Source organism: Moschus berezovskii, chromosome 10 (genome assembly GCF_049115385.1).
Source record: "Moschus berezovskii isolate FMDL1 chromosome 10, NW_MosBer_1.0, whole genome shotgun sequence".
NCBI classification, from domain to species: Eukaryota; Metazoa; Chordata; class Mammalia; order Artiodactyla; family Moschidae; genus Moschus; species Moschus berezovskii.
In genome coordinates, this window is record NC_142469.1 from 104,205,128 (window position 1) to 104,229,515 (window position 24,388).

At 43.1% G+C, this 24,388-nt stretch overlaps 1 protein-coding gene across 5 annotated transcripts in view; it reads right to left on the reverse strand.

Annotated features, from left to right (window-relative positions):
- Positions 1-24,388, reverse strand: part of PRKN (parkin RBR E3 ubiquitin protein ligase) — a 1,261,621-nt gene that overhangs the window by 190,733 nt on the left and 1,046,500 nt on the right. For all 5 annotated transcript variants that reach the window (XM_088840889.1, XM_055433926.2, XM_055433924.2 and 2 more), the window contains one exon: positions 11,116-11,265. In XM_088840889.1, the coding sequence (XP_088697015.1) occupies positions 11,116-11,265 (150 nt within the window). The remainder of the gene's footprint in view (positions 1-11,115; positions 11,266-24,388) is intronic.

A 24,388-nucleotide genomic window follows, 5' to 3' on the forward strand; every position in this document is an offset into this window, starting at 1 on the left:
AAAAGCCATTTTTAATGAATTGACAGTATGAATATACAACATAAAGTGTCTCTAAGACTTTCTTTCACTTATAAGCAACCAAGAGTGAGAGAACCTGCCTGACTTTTGCTCCAGGGAGTCGAAGGACTACTGTGGCTGAATAAATTCTAAAAAGGAGTGGGAAAACATGGTATACGTATACAATGGTATATGTATACATGGTATACAAAACATGGTATACGTATACAATGAGCTATTATTCAGCTATGAGAAGGAGTGAAATTCTGACACGCTGCATGAGGCTTGGAAACATTATGCTAAGTCACAAACATTATGCTAAGCCAGATACGAAAGGACAAAAAATTTCTACGATTCCACTTACATGAAACATCTAGATAGTCAGGTTCACAGAGACAGCAAGAAGATTAGAGGTGACCAGGGGCTGGGAGAGATGGGGAATTAATTACTGCCTAATAGGAACAGAACTGTGGTGCTGGAGAAGACTCTTGAGAGTTCCCTGGACTGTAAGAATATCCAACCAGTCCATCCTAAAGGAGATCAGTCCTGGGTGTTCATTGGAAGGACTGATGTTGAAGCTGAAACTCCAATACTTTGGCCACCTCATTGGAAGATCTGACTCATTGGAAAAGACCCTGATGCTGGGAAGGACTGGGGGTGGGAGAAGGGGACGACAGAGAATGAGATGGCTGGATGGCATCACCAACTCAATGGACATGGGTTTGGATAGACTCCGGGAGTTGGTGATGGACAGGGAGGCCTGGCGTGCTGTGATTCATGGGGTCACAAACAGTCAGACATGACTGAGCGACTGAACTGAATAGGAACAAAGGTTCTGTTTGGGGTGATACAAAACTTTGGAAATAGATAGTGGAGATGGTTATCCAACATTATGAATACTTGATGCTGCTGAACTGTATACTTTAAAATGGTTATCAAAGGCGAATTTTATATTGTGTATATTTTATCACAATCAAAAATAGTATTAAAAAAGGAAAGACGAGAGAACAAAGAAAACTGCTTTGATAATCGCATTCCATGATCTGCAGTGTATATAACAGCATGAAAGATGAGATGCAAACCACAGAGGGCAACCGTGGGCTAGACGAACAGTGTCAGATGTGTGAGGCCATTTTCTAAAGGCAGCATGCAGGGAAACTGAGAAAAACCAGCGCACAGCAGGGTGGTCTGGATGAATATACAGGAGGAACTAGCTGTTTCGGGGGTGTTCAGCAGAGACCCTAATGAGAAAGGAGGGCTGGAGGCAAGTCTGAAAGCAGGACAGAGTGTGCCTCTGGGAGGCTTCTACTCCCCAATGAGAGAAGGCCTGAGATAGTGGGGAGAGGATGTGAAAAAGAATGTGTAGTGAGATGGAGCAGAGCTCCCCACCCCCCAGAAACCCCGGTGGGCTCTGGGAAGGACAGGAAGAGAGGACCGCCCTTTGGGACTCTGGCAGGGAGCTCCAGCGTGCCCCCGTGTAAGGGTGGCCCCACCAGGGCAGTTACAGCGGGGCGTGGCCCAGCCTCACACTGGTGTGACCACTTGTGGAGCAATTTCTGACCGTGTAGAAAGCCAGAACGAGACAGAAACCATAATGGGGAAGAATATGAAAAAAAATACATGTATGTAACAGAATCACTTTGCTGCACACCAGAAACTAAGGTAACATTGTAAATCAACTCTCCTTCAGTAAAATAAAATTTAAAACCCCTGTGACTCCTTTGTCATGATCAACTGTCCTATGCAGTTAACGTTTTATGAGATTGACATGCACTGATACCCACTATAGAAATATATATATATATATTTTTTTACCATAATACCCTTTATTCTATGAAGCTCAAAAATTTCTCCTGTTCATTTAATAGGAATCATTTGAAAATATGCTGCTAATCACACACAGTCATAAAACTTCGCCCTATCTTCTCTATGTATGTTAAAATCCATAAAATTATATATCAGTAGCAGTTTAAGAATAAAGAGGTTTCACTATAAAATATGTAGTCTGAAAAATACCTCTAATACAAATATGGTATATCATTTTAAAAAATCATGCTTTTTTAGTCCTCTGCAAAGTTGTAGACTTAATGTTCTGATCCTTGGGTTTCACTAGCTCCTTCCCAAGAGTTCTGCGGTAAGCTTGCTATTCAGATACAGCAAGGGATTTGATTGCCTGAGTCAAGCTGTTCTATGAAACACCTGTCTTATAAGATGGACCACCCAAAAGGCACTTCTTGCTTGAAAGAACTTAGGGAAGGCTGCTGTGGTGTTCCCCTTGTTCAGGAATAGGCATGTTTGCATAATGAAAGCTTTAAGTCCAACAGAAAAAAGCCCTGTTTAACGGAGTTGGATCACAATAAACTGTGGAACATTCTGAAAGAGATGGGAATCCCAGACCACCTGACCTGCCTTTGAGAAACCTGTATGCAGGTCAGGAAGCAACAGTCAGAACTGGACATGGAACAACAGACTGGTTCCAAATAGGAAAAGGAGTACATCAAGGCTGTATATTGTCACCCTGCTTATTTAACTTACATGCTGAGTACATCATGAGGAACGCTGGGCTGGAAGAAGCACAAGCTGAAATCAAGATTGCTGGGAGAAATATCAATAACCTCAGATATGCAGATGACACCACCCTTACGGCAGAAAGTGAAGAGGAACTCAAAGGCCTCTTGATGAAAGTGAAAGAGGAGAGTGAAAAGGTTGGCTTGAAGCTCAACATTCAGAAAACGAAGATCATGGCATCTGGTCCCATCACTTCATGGGAAATAGATGGGGAAACAGTGGAAACAGTGTCAGACTTTATTTTTTGGGGCTCCAAAATCACTGCAGATGCTGACTGCAACCATGAAATTAAAAGACGCTTACTCCTTGGAAGAAAAGTTATGACCAACCTAGATAGCATATTAAAAAGCAGAGACATTACTTTGCCAACCAAGGTCCGTCTAGTCAAGGCTATGGTTTTTCCCGTGGTCATGTATGGATGTGAGAGTTGGACTGTGAAGAAAGCTGATCGCCGAAGAATTGATGCTTTTGAACTGTGGTGCTGGAGAAGACTCTTGAGAGTCCCTTGGACTGCAAGGAGATCCAACCAGTCCATTCTAAAGGGGATCAATCCTGGATGTTCATTGGAGGGACTGATGCTAAAGCTGAAACTGCAATACTTTGGCCACCTCATGCAACGAGTTGACTCACTGGAAAAGACTCTAATGCTAGGAGGCATTGGGGGTGGGAGGAGACAGGGACGACAGAGAATGAGATGGCTGGATGGCATCACCGACTCTGTGGACATGAGTTTGAGTGAACTCCGGGAGTTGGTGATGGACAGGGAGGCCTGGCGTGCTGTGATTCATGCGGTCGCAAAGAGTCGGACACGACTGAGCGACTGAACTGAACTGAAGTGCATGCATTGGAAGGACTGATGCTGAAGCTGAAGCTCTAATACTTTGGCCACTTGATGTGAAGAGCACACTCACTGGAAAAGACCCTGATGCTGGGAAAGACTGGAGGCCAAAGGAGAAGAGGGTAGCAGAAGATGAGATGGTTAGACAGCATCACCAACTCAGTGGATGTGAACTTGAACCCATTCCAAGAGACAGTGAAGGACAGGGAGGCCTGGCGTGCTGCAGGCCATGGGGTTGCAGAGTTGGACACGACTGAGTGACTGAACAACAGCAACAACATTTGTGTGCATCCAAGCTCTTTGATCACAGATCTTGGCTCAGGCTCTCTGTACCGGATTCCAACCATCCTCCTAGTACATAACATCCCTTGAACATGCACTTAACGAGGATCACTTTGGAAAACACTGCTGTACATTTTTTTTTTTTTTAACTTAGGAAACTGCTTTAATTTCTAGAAAGATTTTTCTTCTTAACTAGAATTGAAGGGGTCAAACTTCAATTTGTTTGAGACACAGGCATCTTTGAGCTTGTGAAAGCTTCTTCTAGGGTGATATCTTACAGCTATTTTCTCTGCCCCACTGAACTTTCTGTGATATGGATGAAAACACACTCTGTCTGCATGGCCTAGGTCTAGTCCAGTAGCCGGAGGCTGTATGTGGTCACTGAATACTTAAAATGTAGCTGCTGTGACTGAGAAACCTAATTTTAAGTTTTATTTAATTTTAATTTAAACAGTCACTTGTGGCCTCTGGTTACCATATCAGACAGCCTTGCCCTAGACTGAAGTGAGGGCAGGGTCAAAATGAATACACAGAAACTATGTTATCTTCATAGAAGCCTGTTTTCTGGAATGTTCTGAGCTCTCCTGTAGCAGGTAGAGCTAAAGAGGGCTTTTTTATGTAATTTGCCACAAAATTTATTTCCTAGGCTTCCCAGGTGGCACATTGATAAACAATCCGCCTGCCAATGCAAGAGATGCAAGAGACACAGATTTGATCTCTGAGTCAAGAAAATCTCCTGGACAACGAAATGGCAACCCACTCCAGTATTTTTGCCTGGAGAATTCCATGGACAGAGGAGCCTGGTGGCTACAGTCCATGGGGTCACAAAGAGTCAGACACGACTGCACACACACACAGACAACACATTATTCAAAGAGACAGAGCTTACTGCTTTGAAAGAGTATAATTATTTCACACTTCTCTTATTTTAAAAAATAGCTAAAGACATGTGGAAAGGTCATTGATCTATGTTTGATTAGAAAATACATATTTCTATTTCAGACTGCAGAATACTTTCTAGGAACATTTGCCAATTGATAAATGTTTTCCAGAGGAATGGTATGCAGAACTTGTTTGTATGTTTATGAACAGTTTCTTTAATTAAAATAAACACTCTCCAGAGCTTTCTGTCTTTGCACTTCAAGCTGGCTCGCAAGCAGAAAGTCTAGCAAGACTAATTTCCACTCTGCAAATGAGCCAGTCTCAGAGCTTAAATTAGAGTTTTGGACACCTGTCAAATAAACACGGCATGCATATTTCTGATATTTCATAATGTTAGCTTTCTTTTAAAAATACTCTCTGATAAAGAACATCCCAAATATCAAAAATAATGTGTCAAAAAGATTTGATTCTATGTTCTACATGTTGAAGAGGCCATAGAGTTGAGGCTAGCAAGGTGAGATGATAGCCTGGAGCTTAACCCCAACAAACCCACATTTAGGCAGAATGAAAAATACCTGTGCTTTTTGGTGTCTCCTGGAAAGCATTATGATATAAACCACACATATGTGGAGTCTAGATTTTAATCTCTATTCTTCTTTGGAAAAAGGGAGATCTTCTATACAGTTTTCAAAATACTTGAGGTAATTTAATTAAATTTTGTATTTTTATAAAATTCTTTACAGAATTGAAAAAGTAACCATTTATTAAATATTGGCCATCGCTTGACTTTCTATTTCTGAGTACCACATATTGAAAAGAAAAGGGCTCCCCATCTAGTTACTTTTAAAATCAATAATTAGATCTCTGAATGAAGGAATTGTTATCCCCATTTGTCTCCATAGACTCCTGTCCTATATAAGGGCTAAACCAGGAGGCTTGGACTCTAACTAAAATCTTCAACAACATATGAATGCTATTGTTATAAGTAGTTTCAACAAGGATTTCTTGGCACACAGCAAGTCTACCCTGTTCTCACTGAAGTCTAGATTCAGTTTTGATGAAGCCTTTGTAGCTTAAGGTTCTACAATTTTTGAGACTCTCTTCAAGGAAGACAGTGCAAGAATGTAAACTTGGGTAAGAGGGCGTGGAAGGGATCTGTGCAAGTGAGGAGCCCAAGACGGAATGCTCTGTCTCCTCAATCAATCCACCTCAAAGCCACACACACTACTCATCAAAGGAGGGAGAGTCTCTCAGATGCCTTAAGAAATTCTATTTAATTTCCTTAACTAATGGTTGGCTTAATCACTTTAAAAAAAAAAAAAAAGATCTCTGGTTTTCATTTAAATGCATAAGACTTTTTTCCCCCATTGTTAAATCTTGTCCCTGTATTTCTAATTCAAAACAGAAAACTCTTCATTAAATGTCTAGTATTATTTTACGAAATTGTCTCTCAGATGTAGAACATCCCCAAACATCATCAAATAAGATAAAGATGTTTTGCTGATAGAAAACTTGCGAGGTTTGATTGCCATAGCTTTTTGTAGCCCCAGGTCAGTGAGGATAATGTATTCCATATTTTGTTGCTGTTTTCTAGCATTAAACATGTCAACATTTTACACTGGCACCATCAAAGTTAGTGAGATAGTTCTGATGAATAGCAATAAGGCCAGAGAAAGAATAATGCATTACATGAATTCCTCAGGAAATCAATTAATATTTTTATGAGCAGTTGTAAAAGTATGATTAAGCGTTGGCAGAGAGTGAGGTCAGGCTATTTGATCCCCAAACATACCCTTGTTCAGTTCTGTCTATCCATGTAAAAATATTCTGTGCTTGTCAAAAGGAAAGTATCAGTGCTCCCAAGACCAAGACATTTTCTTTTATCAGAATGCTCTGAATCCTTCATTTGGCGGGGAGGCCTTCGATAGGGTATAAAAACTGCAATTTTTGGAGGATTTTCAGGTTCCTAATTGACTTTTTGTGGATCTCTGAAGTTAGTATATTTTGGTGTTCTAAATGATGTATTACGTGTACAAGTACAACACTGCATATTTTATGCTTTTTCAGAGATTCTTGTTGAGGCAAGGTAAGCGATTCTAATATTGGGGTACATAATGATTAGTATTTGAAAATAAAAGTGTATTCAATGTATGTTGAACTCTAAATACAGGTTCTTACTGAGAACAACATCAAGGCTGAGGACAGGAATAGGAAAGCATGAAACAAGTATAACACTGCAACTTGGACCCTGAGAGGTGGTACTTAAGTTTAAATAATTCTTTAATAATGGTAAAATTTTGATATAACCACCACACATCTACCAGGCTTTTCCTGGATGGACTGACATTATCATTTAAATGGAAATCCTTATATTCATTAGCTAATGTTCACTGTTCTCTGGGTAACAGTTAAGCTAGTGACTTAGGAGCGCCATGGATCAGCTAATCTGATATTCCAGTGAGTAGTACTATATACTTGCATACGAAAGTCGTAAGTACTAGCCTGAGCACTCATTTAAAGAAGTCAAAGACAATCACAATACTGAAACTTGTGTCTTCAGATGGAAGCTATGTACAACAGCAATCAGGGAGGTAGCGGGGACCATCTAGGCATGTGGTGGTGGGCTGACTGATGGGAAGATTAGAACTGTCCTGTCTGGAGATCAGCACATAGGTGTGAACTCGGCTCTAAAAATGTGAGTCCATGTGGGTCCACCTTACTCTGTACCTGGAAGGCTGAATTTTAAAATTCTGTGAATGACAGGTTTTGGTTTTCAACCTTTTTTTATGCATCAGATCCTTTTTGTAACATCAAGCCCCACATAATAAGAGTTGACAGTTGAGGACAAATTAAGTACAGGCAGATTCGCGGATACCTTACAATAAACTTGAAAGCTACAGCCCAAGAAGCACGTCCAAGACCCTGACGCTTACACAGCTTGCTGTCAGTTCCTTTCCTTGAGCACCGTGTAGGGTGGGGCACTCTCTGCTCCAGGGGCAGCCTGTTCTGTGGCCACTGTCCATGGTGCTCACAGCAAACCCTGAGCAGGCTCCTCTAACTCAGCTTCCTCTAACGTCTACTTATTTGGGCCCTGTTCTGTCTCCTAACAGACAGACAACATAAACTAACCACGGTTTCTTTCACACAACAGCTTTCCATTACCACCCTTAAATCCAGAAAAGATTGGCAGCTTACAAGGGTGCAAAAATCACAGCAAAACAGCATATACCAGGAGAAAGGGAAGAGAAAGAAGTCAAGCCAGGAAATAAGCTTCCAGACCCACTCTATCAGTGGCCTGTCTCTCTGCTGTAGGTGCCCCACAGAGGTGGCTCTAGGATTTCCAGCAGTCAGCTTTCGGGGGGACCCTCAGCAGGGTCAACTTCCCCAGGACAAGCATAATGAGCCTGAAATGGGCACTGCGGTCCCTCACAGGAAAGCCCACTCGGGTATCTGGAGTCGCAAGCACTGATTATAGCAAGCATCTGTGGAATGACTGCAGTATAAACAATGACACCAAATTACTGTGCAGGAAAACCAAAAGCAATTCTTTGAAGGGCTAAAATAGGGAGGCCTACGTACCTAATTCCCTGCTGCATCTACCTTGAGTCAGAGGGGAATATTCTAGAATATTTGGGAGAGAGGATCAAACAAACACTCTGTTGTTAATTTTCCTTGAATATTTAATTAGGTCTTTAAGGTGAGCTTTTGATAAATACTGATTAAGCTTTTGATTAAATATTAAATAAATACATACTTTATGTCATGTGCTATTATACCCATCAGCTCATTTAACATTCATAATGGCCTTATAAGGGCTTTTCAGGTGGCGCTGGTGGTAAAGAACCTGCCTCTCAATGCAGGAGATGTAGGAGACACTGGTTCGATCCCTGGGTTGGGAAGGTCCCCTGGAGAAGGGAATGGCAACCCACTCCAGTACGCTTGCCTGGAGAATCCCATGGCCAGAGGAGCCTTATCAGGGTCATTGTAATACACTCTGTTTTAAAGTGAGGACACTGAGGCACAGAAAGATTAAGACCACTTGCAGTTGATATAGCCAAGATTTGGACCTGAGTCATACAACCTAATCTCCCTTTTAAGCACCACAGAATCCCTAAGGCATGTAAGTTGGGTTAACACGCTTTTGTGAAAGTTAAAGATTTGAAGAAAAAAGAGCAATGATCATGTCAATTTATCTCTTCTGAAAAGCCAAAGCAATGGGAATTGACATCAGCCTGAAAAAGCTTACAGGGGTTGGGGAAAAAAGGTGGGGAGGACAAAGAAAGCATCAGGTGAGATGTTTCAGAAAATCATTTCTCTTTGTTCTCTATTCAACTTCTTCAAATTATAGACAGTGGTGGTTCAAAATATATCCATGAATTCCCTGACACCTTCCCTTTAAGATGGAGCTTAGTTTTCCCTTCCCTTTGTGGGTGGGCTGAACTTTTACTCAGTGCTAACCAAAGGAACAAAGCAGAAGGGATGGTGCACAGCCTCGAACAGCAGGTCACCGTGGCTTTGTCTTTGCTCTGTCCCTTGGATCATTGGCTCTGGGTAAGTCAGCTACCATTCTGGGGACAAGTAGCCTAAGAAAAGGGGTATGTAATTAGAAACTGTGGCCAACAGCCAGTGAGGAACTGAGGCATTTCTGGCCAAGAATCACGGGTCAAGCCATTTTTGTAGTGGGTCTTCCAGCCCCAGTCAAGTCTTGGGTTAACTACAACTGAGTTTGACTCCAACCTCATGAGAACCCTGAGCAAGAACCACAGAGCTAAGCTACTTAGGGATTCCCGACCCTCAGAAGCTGTGAGATAAAAGATGTTTATTAATGAAAAGGCTAAAATTTGGGGTTATTTCTTATATAGCAACAGATAAGTAATATACAAACCAACAAGCATGCCCCCTCCCCATAACAAAACAGAATAAATAAAACACATTAACTAGAACTTCCAAAGAAACATCCTGAAGATAGCCATTCTCCATTAGGTAAGGTTTGCGCCTAAACTCTCTTAACCCAAAGATATTAAAACAATGCAATTCATTTCCAGGGTAATTTTCCATAATTTGGAGTTCAAATGTGTGTGTTACTTATAATATCACATTGTGTAAAAAAGGGAAGAGAAAGACGTTCAAATCTTAAAATTACATAAACCTTCAAAACTGTTCAAGATGAACAATGAAGGGAAGACAGGCCCAAAGAACTCCCCAGCTTTAGACAACGGAGCAAGAGGAACAATTATTAGGTAGAAGCATAGACGGAACTGGGCCATTAGTTAAAGGCTATTGCAACTCAATCTAAAAGAAAACATTTGCTGGAGACTCTGATCCCAGAATTTGGCAGCTTGCTTGGGCCACATGCAACCAGTGCAGATTATACAGTAAACGATGATGACTAAGGCTGGGAAGCAGGGTTTGATTTCCATAATTTCTAAGGCTAGCAGACATGATGTGAGTTTTCATCCTAATGAAATCGCCATTAGCCCAGAAGTATTTCTTTCTGCTTACGCATCATGGTATCTCATTATTTTTCAACTTCCACTTGCTCTGCTTTATCACTCAGCCCAGAACTTGGTAAGCCCCACTGCATGAGCAATGGGGAGCTCTACCAAGGATGACAGATGCCAATTTATGCATATGTAACTCAGGAGGCTCAGCCCCAAATTAGGCCTGGGTAATACACCTCTGCCATCCATCCATACGTCTCCTTCCAACAAAGCTCCTCACGAAGCTGCAATTTTAAAAGGAATGCTCTCCCATCACAATCCAATAGCATTTTATAAGCACATACACCTCTTCCTTTTTCTGGCTGGCATGAAATTTAATACCAGGATTATTATCCATTTGTCATTTCAGCCTATAATTTAGCCAGCCTGTTTGCGTTTGAGTTATGCCTCCCTCGCCCCTTCACCATCAGCTAGCAGCCGCAGACCCATTCGAGAAGCCGTCTAGGTCATATTGGTTTGACCTCTTAGAACAAACATTTTCCATGCTTCTTTGTCTGCTTCCCTAAGAGGCCCCATTAAGTTTTGCTCATCTCTATTTAAAAAGATTTTTACCACCCGGTAACATTTCAAGTTTTCCATATTAATCTTCATTTTTATTTCTTGAACTACTCAGGCCAGAAACGTCGCTAAGACAATCGCCCTAAGAGGTGGAATTCTTTTTCTCCTTCACTCCTGTTGATGCGATGCCACCTCTGAAGAAATCATTTTTGCTCTGAATTATCTGCGCACCGGAAGAAAAATTTAAAAGGCTGACTGAGTGATTTCACGTCTTAAATACTGATAGCTATCAAAGCAGAAAATCTTACCTCCTCTCATTATATACGGGATTCTGTTAACAATTGAAAATATATATATATATATATATATAGTTTTTACATCAGGTCAAAGATATCTGAGTCCAAATGGAAAATGAAAAAAATAAAATGAAAATTAAAAAATCAGGTCAAAGGTCTCTAAGTCCAAATGGAAAATGAAAATAAAGCAGCAACTGAGCCAATTTCCCAAAGCGAACACACAGTCCACACCAGGGGCGTGGCTGGTACTCACCCCGCAGCCCAGGCCGTGGCCCGCTTCGCAGGTGACCTTCCGTTGGCCGGGTTCTGGAAGCAGCCCCGCCCCGCAGCCCGGGCTGGGGCAGAGCACGCCCCCTAGCTGCAGCACGCACTCTTCCGCCCCGTACTGCTGGTACCGGTTGTACTGCAGAAAGAAATCAGCTTTTCAGAGAGACAGCACAGATCCGAAGAGGTACAGGCACGAACGTTTCCAGTTCAGTCGCTCAGTCGTGTCCGACCCTCTGCGACCCCATGAATCACAGCACGCCAGGCCTCCCTGTCCATCACCAACTCCCGGAGTCCATCCAAACCCATGTCCATGGAGTCGGTGATACCATCCAGCCATCTCATCCTCTATCGTCCCCTTCTCCTCCTGACCCAATCCCTCCCAGCATCAGGGTCTTTTCCAGTGCGTCAACTCTTCGCATGAGGTGGCCAAAGTATTGGAGTTTCAGCTTTAGCATCCAAAATGCTAATACTTGGTGGTTTGGGGGGCGTTTTCTTGTCGATTCACTTCCATAAAAACTGCAAGGGTGGGGTGGGATGGGGTGGATAAGGTATAGTCCAACCTAGAGAAAGTCTCCCAGTCCCAACTTACAAGAGGTAGATGAGGCATTTCTTCTTTGTGTTTCTAGAAATGTGTCCTCCAGAAATCGGTTTTTTCGAACTTCAGATTTTTGGAATACTACTTTGTTGTTGTTCAGTCACTAAGTCGTGTCTGACTCTTTGCGACCCCAATGGACTGCGGCTTGCCAGGCCTCCCTGTGCCTTAACTATCTCCTGGAGTTTGCCTAAGCACATGTCCATTGATTGAGTTGGTGATGCTATCCAGTCACCTAATACTGTTACCAACAGCATTTAATACATTTTTTCATATAAATTTTAGGGACTGCATCCATACTTCAAGTTACGGACACTCATAAGGAATCACTCTCAACCTCATCGGATAGTATGTCATCATACCTCTATTCAGGGATCTATTGGTTTTTAAAGCCATTTTGAAAAAAGGTAACAGTTTCCACCTCTGGTAATTGTTAGCAGCTCACACAGTATCAATGAGCATATTCACTTTGACGAAGAGAGACTAATGTTCAGGAACAAAATTTTCCTTTCACATTATTCTTACTCTTAAAGCATGATTTCTTTTATCCCTGACTTCATTTCTTTGTGCTGTTGCTTGGCTCAATTTGCTTTAACGATTCCTCCAGCCTGCAGAATAAGATTCAAATGGCACAGGCCATCTTCCAAAGCCTTCCTTATCACAGGCCTAATGTTCTCCTTGCATTATTTGATCATATGCTCCTCTAAACTCAGCTCAACTCAGGTCGATCTGCTCCACTATGAATTAATGCATGCAACATTTACTGAGCACCTACTAAGTGCCAGACACCACCCCCCCAGACTGCTGGGATACAGCCCTGAAGAAAAGGGCATCTTTACTCTCATCCCAAAGTCTAAACAGTAAGTATAGAAAGGTCAAAGTGTCCAGCATGTCAGATGGTGGCAAGTGGGGTGGAGAATAAAAAATCAGATAGATTCGGGGGAAGACGTGAATGACAGTTTTAGAGAGGTGATCAGGGAATAGGGAATCCCTTATAAAGAAGGTTCGTTTAAGCCAACATCTGAAGGAGATTAGAAAAGCAAGCCAGGTGCCACCCGCGGAAAATGAGTTTCCAGGCTGAATACGGAGCATGATAAAGGTGCAGGGGCTGCAGTGTGCTCAGTTTGAGGTCCCGCAGAAAGGCCAGTGTGTCTGAAGTAGAGTGAATGGGTGTGTGTGTGGGGGTGGGGTGGGGTAAAGATAATAGTAGATGAGCCAGAGAGTTAATGGGGATGCAGGATGTATAGATCCCCGAAGGCTGCCAGAAGAATTCTGGCTTTTATTCTGAGAGATATGGGAGCCACTGGAGACTGTGGAGCTGTGGAGGACACAATTTGACTAATCTCTTAAAGACAGCCATCTGGCCGATGTGCTCAGCGTAGACTCTCGGGGACAAGGATGGAGGCAGGAAGCAGAGACGCAGGTCGGAGGTGGTTTCAGTGAGGTCCATGGAGGGATGGCAGTGGCCTGAACGAGGAAGGCAGCCGTGGGAGTGACGATGGATCAGTGGTTGAGCTCTGCATGTATTTTGAAGGTAGAAATGGCAGATATTTTTAGGCGGATTGGATATGTGATGTGAGAGGAAAAGGAACCAAGCAGGATATAGTGTTTGTCCCCCAAGGAGAGAGGACGGGGGAGCATGGGGGAGACTTACTGAGCTGGGGAGACATGGGAGAAAGGTGTGTGTGTGTTTAGAGAGTTAGAAAAGGAATCGTTATTTCTGTTGTGATCATATTCAGTTTGTTAACCTCTGACACAGCTAAGTCAAAATGTTGAGTGCCTAACTGAATGGATGGCTTTGGAATTTAAGAGAAAAATGTAGGTTGTAGACACCAGTTTTGAAGTCATAGGTGCATACAGAGCTGAAAAGAAAAGGATTAGCATCAGGGCAGCTATCCATTTTCTCATATTTCTGACCTCATCAGAAAGAGAAAGATGGATTGGTCAAGTCCCCTTGTAAATATGCTAATACTACTTATATACAATGGCATTAGCTAGAAAAGAGTTCCCATCTATAGAATGGATTTAGCGGGAAACACTCGATCTAAGTTTGCTTACAGTGAACAAACTAGAATATGTGAATGCATAAAGTAAGGCCCTCTGAAAATGCCGTAAGCTATGCAATTATTAAGGGGTAAATGAAGACATTTCATCAAGTGGTGAATGATGAGACAGTTTGCATACCTGAGAGGTTTTATGTCGAGATCATTCTGTGAGCTTCCTGGAGACCTGATGCATTGACTCTTGCCTAGAGTACGTCCCAATATGCTGAGACAGGACCTGGGCTTTGTTAAACACTGAGCTGTGTTCAATGACGTGGGCTGCCTTTATTCCGTCTGTGCTTCATCATTACCAGCATCCTTGACATTATTAGTAAAGCGTGACACTGGGCTCCACCTATGATTCTTGTACGTCTGGTTTGACAGACTTGGTGTCATCTCAGTAGCCCTGAGGCCAGAAGAGACTCTCTACCCTTTGTGGAGATGCTGAGATAGGGCCTCCAAAGGAGACTGAGAAGCAGCAGTCTACTAGGCAGGTGGAAAATGAGAAGAATGAGTGAGTCCTGGAAGCCAAGGGAACGCAATATTTCAAAGGGGGTGTATGTGTCATGACAAATTGTGTCAAAGGCTGCAGATAAACCACTTTATCTGAAAGCTGGCTGGACTTAGAAATGGAGATGCTGTTGCAATCTTGATAGGAGCCATGACTTATTGGAGGCATGTAGCCAAAGGCCCTGTGGGGGTGGAGTCAAGAGAGAATTGGAGGAGACAAATTCCAAGAGGTGAGCACGGACACTTCCTTCTAGGAGTTTGGCTGAAAGAGCAGCAGAGACGGGGGAGAGCAGCTGGAGGGGCTGTGGGGCTGTAAAGAGCTTTTTGAAAACGGGAGATCTCTGTAATGGCAGGATGCCAGTATGCCGAAGGGGGTGAGCAGGAAGAGGAGGCACTTGGTGGTGCCTGTGAGCAGGTGACGCGACGGGAACTGACAGATGAGAAGAGGGGTAATCTTGGAGGGCAGGAAGGCTGCTGGGGCCCAGGTGTGGACAAGTGGGCTTGGGGAATTTGAGAAGAGAAGGAAAGGTATGAACGAGAAAGGGGATGGGAGGGATAGTCAGGATTGTTGCTGGGCACCAAAAGCCCATGATGGGGGCGCTGGACCATAAAGAAAGCTAAGCACTAAAGAACTGATGCTTTCGAATTGTGGCTCTGGAAAAGACTCTTGAGAGTCCCTTGGAATGCAAGGAGGTCAAACCAGTCAGTCCTAAAGGAGGTCAACCCTGGATATTCATTGGAAGGACTGATGCTGAAGCTGAACCTGATGCGAAGCGCTGACTCTTTGGGAAAGACCGAAGGCCAAAGGAGAAGTGGCTAACAGAGGATGAGATGGTGAGATGGCATCTCTGACTCACTGGACATGAGTCTGAGCCAATACTGTAAAATAGTGAAGGACACGGGAGCCTGGTGTGCTGCAGTCCATGGAGTTGCAAAGAGTCAGACACGACTTAGCAACTGAACAACAACAGCCCATCTGGGGTCAGAAATTGTGAATCTCGAGCAGGCTGGTCAGTAGAGTGCCTGCTCTTCTGCACCAACACTCAGTGGCAAGTGCAGAGCAGACCCGAAATTGGCTTTAAGCCAGGTGGGGGTTTGGTCAGACTTAGGTGAGGAAGTCTCCCACCTCCCTTTGGCTTTGGCATATGACATCCCCTCATATCACTGTAAGTGAGTCCAGTGAGTATTTATTGAATCCCCCTGCTCAGCTCTGTACCACTGGACTGTGAAAATTTCTGTCCTGGCCTATCCAAAATGGGTACAAAATTTCAGTTTTACAAAATGGTTACACCCTGGGGAGCTAATGTACAGCCTGGGGGGTACAGCTAATAATTCTGTTTTGTAGATTTGAATTTGCTAAAATGGTAGCTACTTCCAAATTATAGAGTTTTCACTTAACGTTTTCAATTTGACATTTCTATCTTCCTTTCCACCCCCACCCTCAACTGGCTATCAAGAACACAGAGGATGACAGAGATGAGACACATACGTACAATGGAATATTACTCAGCCACAGAAACAATGAAAGAACGCCATGTGCAGCCACAGGGATGGACCTCGGAACTGTCCCACTGAGTGAAGTAAGTCGGGGGGGGAAATATCGTATGACACCCCTTACAGGTGGAATCTAAACACAACTCATGCACATGGGCTCACAGAACAGAAAGAGACTCACAGACGGTGAACTTACGGTTGCTGGGGAGAAGGGACAGTTAGGGAGTCTGGGATGGACATGTCCACAGTGCTATATTTAGAATGGATAATGAATAAGAACCTCCTGTATAGCACGTGGAACTCTTCTCAATGTTACGTGACTGCCTGGACAGGAGGGGAGTTTGGGGAGAATGGATATATGTATATGTATGGCTGAGTCCCTTTGCTGTTCACCTGAAACCATCACAGAATTGTTAATTGGCTATACTTCAATACAAAATAAAAAGTTTAAAGAAGAAAACAGACAGAGAATGGTAGGATTATCATATTCACAATAGCACATTAGCCTCAGCTTACATTGTGCACACCATGATTTCAGAACAGTAATAACATTATCACCACAAATTTGATTACTAAAAACTTCAAATGTATTTCCATGTGCTCTACCCATTCTCCTGCTGAATTTTTCTAACAATAATAGTGTACCTACATTGTTGAAACATAGGACCATTTCATACCACGCTTTCTTTCTAATTGTCATGTTATATCAATTCTACACACACACACTTAATGTTCACTACCAGTCCTCATGTTGATGTCTGACCAGCAATTCTGCTTGTTTTAAGTTTGTTCTCTAATTCCTCGGGAATATGTCACTGGAAAAATATTCACTGAATTCTTGCTTAGTGACAAATTATTTGGGACCTTTATTCTTGAGCATGAGTTTGGCTGGATGAGTCCTGCGTTCACCATTTTTCCCCCAAGTATCTTAAATGTCTTACTCTGTGTTCTGATGTAAAGTGTTACGGGCAAGCCTGATGATGATCTGATTTTTTTTTCCTTTATGAGTAAATTGATCTTTTTTGCCCAGATGCCCAAAGGATTTCTTTTTCTTTAGAATCTAGTAATTTTATTAGACTGTGTCTTGGTGAGGCTTCTCTAGTGGCTCAGCAGTAAAGAAATCGCCAGCAGTGCAGGAGTCACAGATGTGGGTTCAGTACCTGGGTGGGGAAGATCCCCTGGAGGAGGGCTTGGCAACCCACTCCAGTATTCTTGCCTGGAGAATTCCACGGATGAGCCTGGTGGGGTTGCACAGCGTCGGACGCGACTGAAGGGACTCAGCACAGCACATGGCTTGGTGCTGGTCGTTTCCTGATCAATTTTCACACAGTCTGAGTCAGGAAAGTTGTATTGAATTTAATTTTGTAGCATTTGCTCCATTCTCTTGCTTTGATGGTTTCCTCACGGGCTTTCTAGCTAGCATACATATATTAGATTTTCTTTATCCAACTTCTAAGTTGGTCAACGTCTCTAAACTGATTTAGAAGTTGGTGAATAAAGTTCGTATACATGCTCAGTTGTGTCTCATCCTCTGCTACCCTATGGACTTGCCAGGCTCCCCTGGCCATGGGATTGTCCAGGCAAGAACACTGGAGTGGTTGCCGTTTCCTCCTCCTGAGGATCTTCCCCTCCTAGGGGCTGAACCCCCATCTCCGGCATACCCTACATCGGCAGGCAGATTCTTTACCACTGAGCTACCTGGGAAGCTCAAATAAAGTTCATCTTACTTTATTTTCATTTTAAAGAATTTTCCTCCTTTTCACTTTCTATTTCTCTTAAGACAATATCTCCTGTTATTTATCTGCACTTGTGTAATTTCTTAATACAAACAAACTGTAGAAAATTCTTAAAGAGATGGGAATTCCAGACCTCTTGACCTGCCTTCTGAGAAATCTATATACAGGTCAAGAAGCAACAGTTAGAACTGGAAATGGAACAATAGACTGGTTCCAAATAGGGAAAGGAGTACATCAAGGCTGTATATTATCACCCTGCTTATTTAACTTATATGCAGAGTAATTAATGAGAAATGCTGGACTGGATGAAGCACAAGCTGGAATCAGGATTGCTGGGAGAAATATCAATAACCTCAGATATGCAGATGACACCACCCTTATGGCAGAAAGTGAAGAAGAACTAAAGAGCCTCTTGATGAAAGTGAAAGAGAAGAGTGAAAAAGTTGGCTTGAAGCTCAACATTCAGAAAACTAAGATCATGGCATCTGGTCCCATCACTTCATGGCAAATAGATGGGGAAATGAAACAAGTGACAGACTTTACTTTCTTGGGCTCCAAAATCACTGCAGGTGCTGATTGCAGCCATGAAATTAAAAGACACCTACTCCTTGGAAGGAAAGTTATGACCAACCTAGATAGCATATTAAAAAGCAGAGACATTACTTTGCCAACAAAGGTCCGTCTGGTCAAAGCTATGGTGTTTTCAGTAGTCATGAATGGATGTGAGAGTTGGACTATAAAGAAAACTGAGCGCTGAAGAACTGATGCTTTTGAACTGTGGTGTTGGAGAAGACTTGAGAGTTCCTTGGACTGCAAGGAGATCCAACCAGTCCATCCTAAAGAAAATCAGTCCTGAATATTCATTGAAAGGACTGATACTGAAGCTGAAACTCCAATACTTTGGCCATCTTTTGTGAAGAACTGACTCATTGGGAAAGACTTTGAGGCTGGGAACGATTGAAGGCGGGAGGAGAAGGGGACGTCAGGATGAGATGGTTGGATGGCATCACCGACTCAATGGACATGAATCTGAGTAAACTCCAGGAGTTGGTGATGGACAGGGAGGCCTGGCATGCTGCAGGCAATGGGATCGCAAAGAGTCGGACACGACTGAACTGAACTGAACTGAACCAGTGAACCAGTGAAGTTGCTCAGTCGTGTCCGACTCTTTGTGACCCCATGGACTGTAGCCTACCAGGCTCCTCCATCCATGGAATTTTCCAGGCAAGAGTACTGGAGTGGGTTGCCATTTCCTTCTCTGAATTTCTTAATAACTTAATTCCCTTTGGAATAGTTATTTTGGTTTTCACCTGACTGGTGGACAGGACCGGTTGCTAAGCACTCACGTCTCTCAGGACACTATTCTGTTCTCTCTGCCTCCTCAAAAACTCTGTGGGATTTGACCTTTTTTTCTCTTCTACTGGGATTTTATTTTGTTTCTTTCTGTTGCTCTCCTTTACATGAAATTAGTTCTGAAGTTTTAGGAGGAAGAAGAATTCAGAGTCGCTCTTAATGGCTCTAAGTTTCTTCTTCAGTTCTGGGGCCAGTGTTCAAAAATGTAAGGGCTCGGTTCCTGTCATCTCCCAACTCTTTTACTCTCCTTCCAACTGGACTTTCTCTTTTCCTTTACTATTCCGAGGAAATTCTCCTCAGCGTGGGGCTGTGTCCTCACAGAGGTCTTTGGCTGGTTACGTTTTGTGAGTCATGGGACCTACGTGCTCCAGCCCCGCAGACCTTCCTGTATACCCTCCTCACTGCCCCCATCTCCTTCACGGAGTTTATTCCTGAATTCATCACAATGTCTTGACCATAGCTGTTGCACAATTAGTAGTTGTAGAATAAATGAATGAAATTTAACTTCATTCTTAATTAAAGAACTCTAAGGGAGTTGGTGATGGACAGGAAGGCCTGGCGTGCTGTGATTCATGGGGTCGCAGAGAGTCGGACACGACTGAGCGACTGAACTGAACTGAATAAAATAATCAGTGACAATGGGAATTAATAAGAGTTTGATAGGATGGTTTTACCTATGTGAATTACTTTTCTATTTTAAATAAATGGTTAAGTAATTAGCTGTTTTCCGATTTGATGACATATCACCTGTCTATTTCGGAGAAGGCAATGGCAAGCCACTCCAGTCCTCTTGCCTGGAAAATCCCATGGATGGAGGAGCCTGGTGGGCTGTAGTCCATGGGGTGGCTAGGGGTCGGACACGACTGAGCGACTTCACTTTCACTTTTCACTTTCACACATTGGAGAAGGAAATGGCAACCCACTCCAGTGTTCTTGCTTGGAGAATCCCAGGGACGGGGGAGCCTGGTGGGCTTCCGTCATGGGGTCACACAGAGTCGGACACGACTGAAGTGACTTAGCAGCAGCAGCAGCAGCACCTGTCTATTTAAATTCGTTGAGCAATTTTACTGCTGCGATAATACTTTTTCTAGGAAGAAGTTAACCTACGGACAAAGTGCAGTAACACTTTAACAGTTCTTGCTGACTACATCTGTCACGGTCTCAAACTCTGACAGAAGGTATAAATTATGCTCCTCTTTCCATTTATTAACTAAGGGATTTATAAGAATGACTTTATTACATGCAATCCATTTACAATTCACTCTAGGAGCATTTCGCAAACAATTCCTTTTCTAAAGGAAGACAAATATTGTATATCTGATAATTTCTGGTTAAAAAGTACACACAGGGTTTGAATTTACTACATTTAAATTGAATTTACCTACATTTACTGAATGCATTTTTTTTTTCAACATTGTGAAATTTCTATGAAAAACATTTGACCTAGACCAAGAGTATTCTAGTATTCAAGAAAGTTTAATGCCCTAAGGAAACAATTAATCTGACTCCGCGGCCCCATAGTATGTAGCCCGTCCAGGCTCCTTTGTCCATGGAATTTTCCAAGCAAGAACACTGGAGCCAGTTGCCATTTTCTTCTCCAGGGCTCTTCCGGACCCAGGGATTGAGCCCCTGTCTCCTGCCTCGGCAGGCAGGTTCATTACCACTGCGCCGCCTCTGGGGAGCCCTAGGTATGGCGTTAGCAGAGGTCACTGTGCAGTTCTTTCCAAGGCATGACCCACATTTACACGGATTCCTTTCAACCACTTCCTGGCACAGAGTTGAGAGTGCACGGAAAGAAACCTACCGTATACTTATTGGAGAGCGGTGACAAATGAGCACGAAACAGAGCAGAATATTCGTACTCATCTGAGTGTAAAACACATCGAGTGGTCAAGAGGTAAATGGGCTGCGCAGGCCGGAGAGGATGATGACTGACCGTTTGATGCGACTTGTGTTATTTCCTGGGGCTTTTTGCTCATCACTGTTGAATAGCATTTATAGATAGAACTAACTTGGATGAATGTGGTTGATTTGTAACATGAACTAGTTCTGCACAGAGCAGGAGTCCATTCTCTGGTGAGCTCAAAAGGAGCAAATTCTCCAAAAATCACTTCTGCATTGTCTGCCTTTGGAATCACAGTGAGGGTCTTTGTGTGTGCTTGTGTACATATATATATTAACACTTACTTGTCAACTTATGCTGTTTAAGCTATTAAACAAGTTTGAAAATTTCTAGATATACTTACATAAAGAGGATAATCTACAGATACCTAACATAATTTCGACCTGACAGAATAACATTTGCAAACATTAAGAAAATTTTCATATGAACAAAGTATACTATTCCCTGTGAAAGTGAAAGTGTTAGTTGTTCAGAGGTGTCCGACTTTTTGCGACCCCATGGACTATAGCCCTCCAGGCTCCTCTATCCATGGATTTCTCCAGACAAGAATACTGGAGCAGGTTGCCATTTCCTGCTCTAGGGGATCTTCCCAACCCAGGGATTGAGCCTGTGTCTCCTGCATCACAGGCAGATTCTTTACTGTCTGAGCCACCAGATGCTCATTGTACTATTGTATACCTAAGGACAAAATTAAAAAAAATTGTTCTTCCTACATTGCATCAGACTATAGTCAAAATACATCCTGTTAGATGATCTATCTAGGTAATATCACAACTCATCGGTATGGTTTATATTTTATATATTTGGGGAGTAAATTATTCAGCCTCTTAAGGGTTCTCTTAAGAACAAGAAATACTCATTTTAAAGTATTAAAGTATAAAATGCATAGAAGTTTCAATAAGCTCATATTTTAAGAATCTAAATGCTGAGTCAGGGGAGAGGACAATCAAATAGAGGTTGCACCTTGGTGGTCTGTTGTAGGAAGAGTTGGGTTGAGTAGGAGAATGAAGCCAGGGTCCCAGTTTCAAGTCCCACATGGGCCAGTTAGCTTCCCGTTTCTTGCTGGTCGCTGGCTCCATGCTAAGTGCATGTGGTCACCTGAGCGGCAGGTCATGGAGCGTTCAAATCCTCCACACCACTGGACAGCCCCTCAAAAGGCCTGTCCTCTGTAGGAGGGCACAGACGGCTCCTTACGAAGTTTAATTCCCATGCTTTCTTCAGAAAAGACAGCTAGAGGGAAGCTAAATCTTGTGAGAGAAATTAAAAGCACAGGGATACCAGGTAAAACTAAAATCTGGGGAAACTGGCAAATGTTCTGTTAAAATGAGTCAGAGCTTGTCAGCCATCCAGGAGCTGCCGCAGTCTTTCAGATCTTCGGAGAAGGAGAGGTGGCCGTTTTTGTTCGGCTGTGGAATTTCCCAGAGTGGCCTTTTGGGGGCACTCAGGTACAGCTACAAAAGCAACCTCTCCAGGGGCTGTCCAGCTTTTTCCCCGCTGAATTCTGGCCTCTGTGAAGTCCTGGCCACAAGAACCTGGGAAATCCCTCCCTGGCCCTGTCTCCTAGCCCCCATGGAGGCGAGAAATCCACACTAGAGATACCATTCTCTGGATTACCACCCTGTGCCGAGGACTGTGGGCTTCCCAGTTGGCTCAGTGGTGAAAAATCCTCCTGCCAATGTAGGAGACACTGGAAAGACAGGTTTGATCCGTGGTCAGGAGGATCCCCTAGGGGAGGAAATGGCAACCCACTCCAGTGTTCTTGCCTGGAAAATCCCCTGGACAGAGAAGTCTGGTGAGCTATAGTCCATGGGGTTGCAAAGAGTCAGACATGACTGAGCAGCTAACAACACAGGCCTAAATTTTTCTGCTAGAATGCCTCTCTTTGCACACCCGAACGCCAAGGACTGTACTGACACTTTGCCTACTCGGCTCATGCTCTGTCTATCCTGGGAAGTGACAGTTGAGACCACTGGGTCATAAAGACATTCAGTCCCTCACTGAAGTTCACCCGTCAGAAAACCCACACCCCTCATCAGAACTCGGGGCTCTGGCTCTTAAAGGCCACCCTTTCCTGATACCAAGCTGCCTCCATTTTCCTTCCCTTTTTCTCTTTTATTAAAAAAAAAAAAATTCAGCTCACTATTCCTTCATCATTTAGAGACTCACAGAAAAGCAGGGTATATGCTTCCTCTTTGGATAAAAAAAAATCTAAAATAACTTTATAGAGGAACATGAATTTATGATTAATCTATTTCCCCATGCTATGTAGAGAATGCCCTATTTTCTGTATGTATTAGAATTAAAAACAAAACGCTTCTTAAATTCTCAGTAATCTTAATCTTATTTTTCTTCATTTGCAGGTAGTTAGCCCTGGGGAGTTGGTGACAGCCTCTCTGGGGGTGCCTGTCACGTTGCTGTTTGTATTCTCAGTTTTGTTGCTAATAATGTTCTTTTCATCCCTGGACATCTGTCATCGACTGGTGTAGTAAATTGGCTAGAGAAAGGGCTAGACCTTGCTCACTGCCTAGGAAAAAAACCATCATTAGGATGGCTGAAACTAAATGAAAGGAGAAAACAGATCAAACGACACCTGAAATATAATTAGAGAAACAGACTGTGTTCTGGATTGCAGTTTACAAGGTTGTTTTTTTTTTTTAATTTTTTTTTTCTTTTTCAGATGTTTCAGATGACATGATGCCAAAAAGTAACTCAACTTCTAGTAGCCATGGAATCTTCTGGAAAGGAGGTCAAAACTATTGGCTTGTTTGTCCCTTGTGCAAGCCGTGGGCCATGTAGTGCCCCACAGGAAGGGTGAGGCTGTGAAAACAGATACCTGCAAACCATTTTCATTGCAGGAGTTTCTACTGAGGGTGTGACTTCACAGACTTCTGGAAGCTTCTGTTCTGCAAACAGATCTGCTAAGCACACCTTCTGATGGTGCACTCATCAGAGAGAGGTCTGTGGGCACAAATTATTTTACCCTTTACTACAGACCCCGAGAAATGCTTTTGAGCAGTGCTGTTAGTCTCCAAACATGACAGCCTCACTCTCAGGGAAATGGAACTTTCCCAAGAGGATGTGGTACTCACCACCTGCACCCTCTCCCCTGCCCGTCTCTTCCTGGGCTTTGCTTTTCTCTAAAACAGGATTTTCACATCTCTCCCCTCTCTAGTCTGGAGGCAACTACGTTGGTTTCAAGGTGAATCTGAGGCCAGGAGGAGGGGAAGGGTGACATTTCATTGTCTGGAAGTTTTGTGTAAGCCTTTGGTTTGAGGCAATGCAATGGGTTAGTTTCCACTGCACGTTTAATGAACTGATTAGTACTTCCATGACCCACATAATTTAACACATGATTTTCTGGATTGTGTTAGATGGCATTACACTTATCTTTCCTTGGTGTCAACAAGTCTATGATACCAAGCAAGTTTTTTTGGAATGAAGGCTGAGTAAGCTGCTTTAGTGCCCAAGAGACACACTTGAGATAACAACAGCCAGGAGGGATAATGAGAGCCAGGTGGTCTGGTTGTGCACCCCCTTCCCTCCAAAGGTCACCATTATGCCTTCCATCGTGCCTCATAGCGTACTTGACTTCTGAGACTTAGGCATCCCCCACTATTCTCATTGCCGTA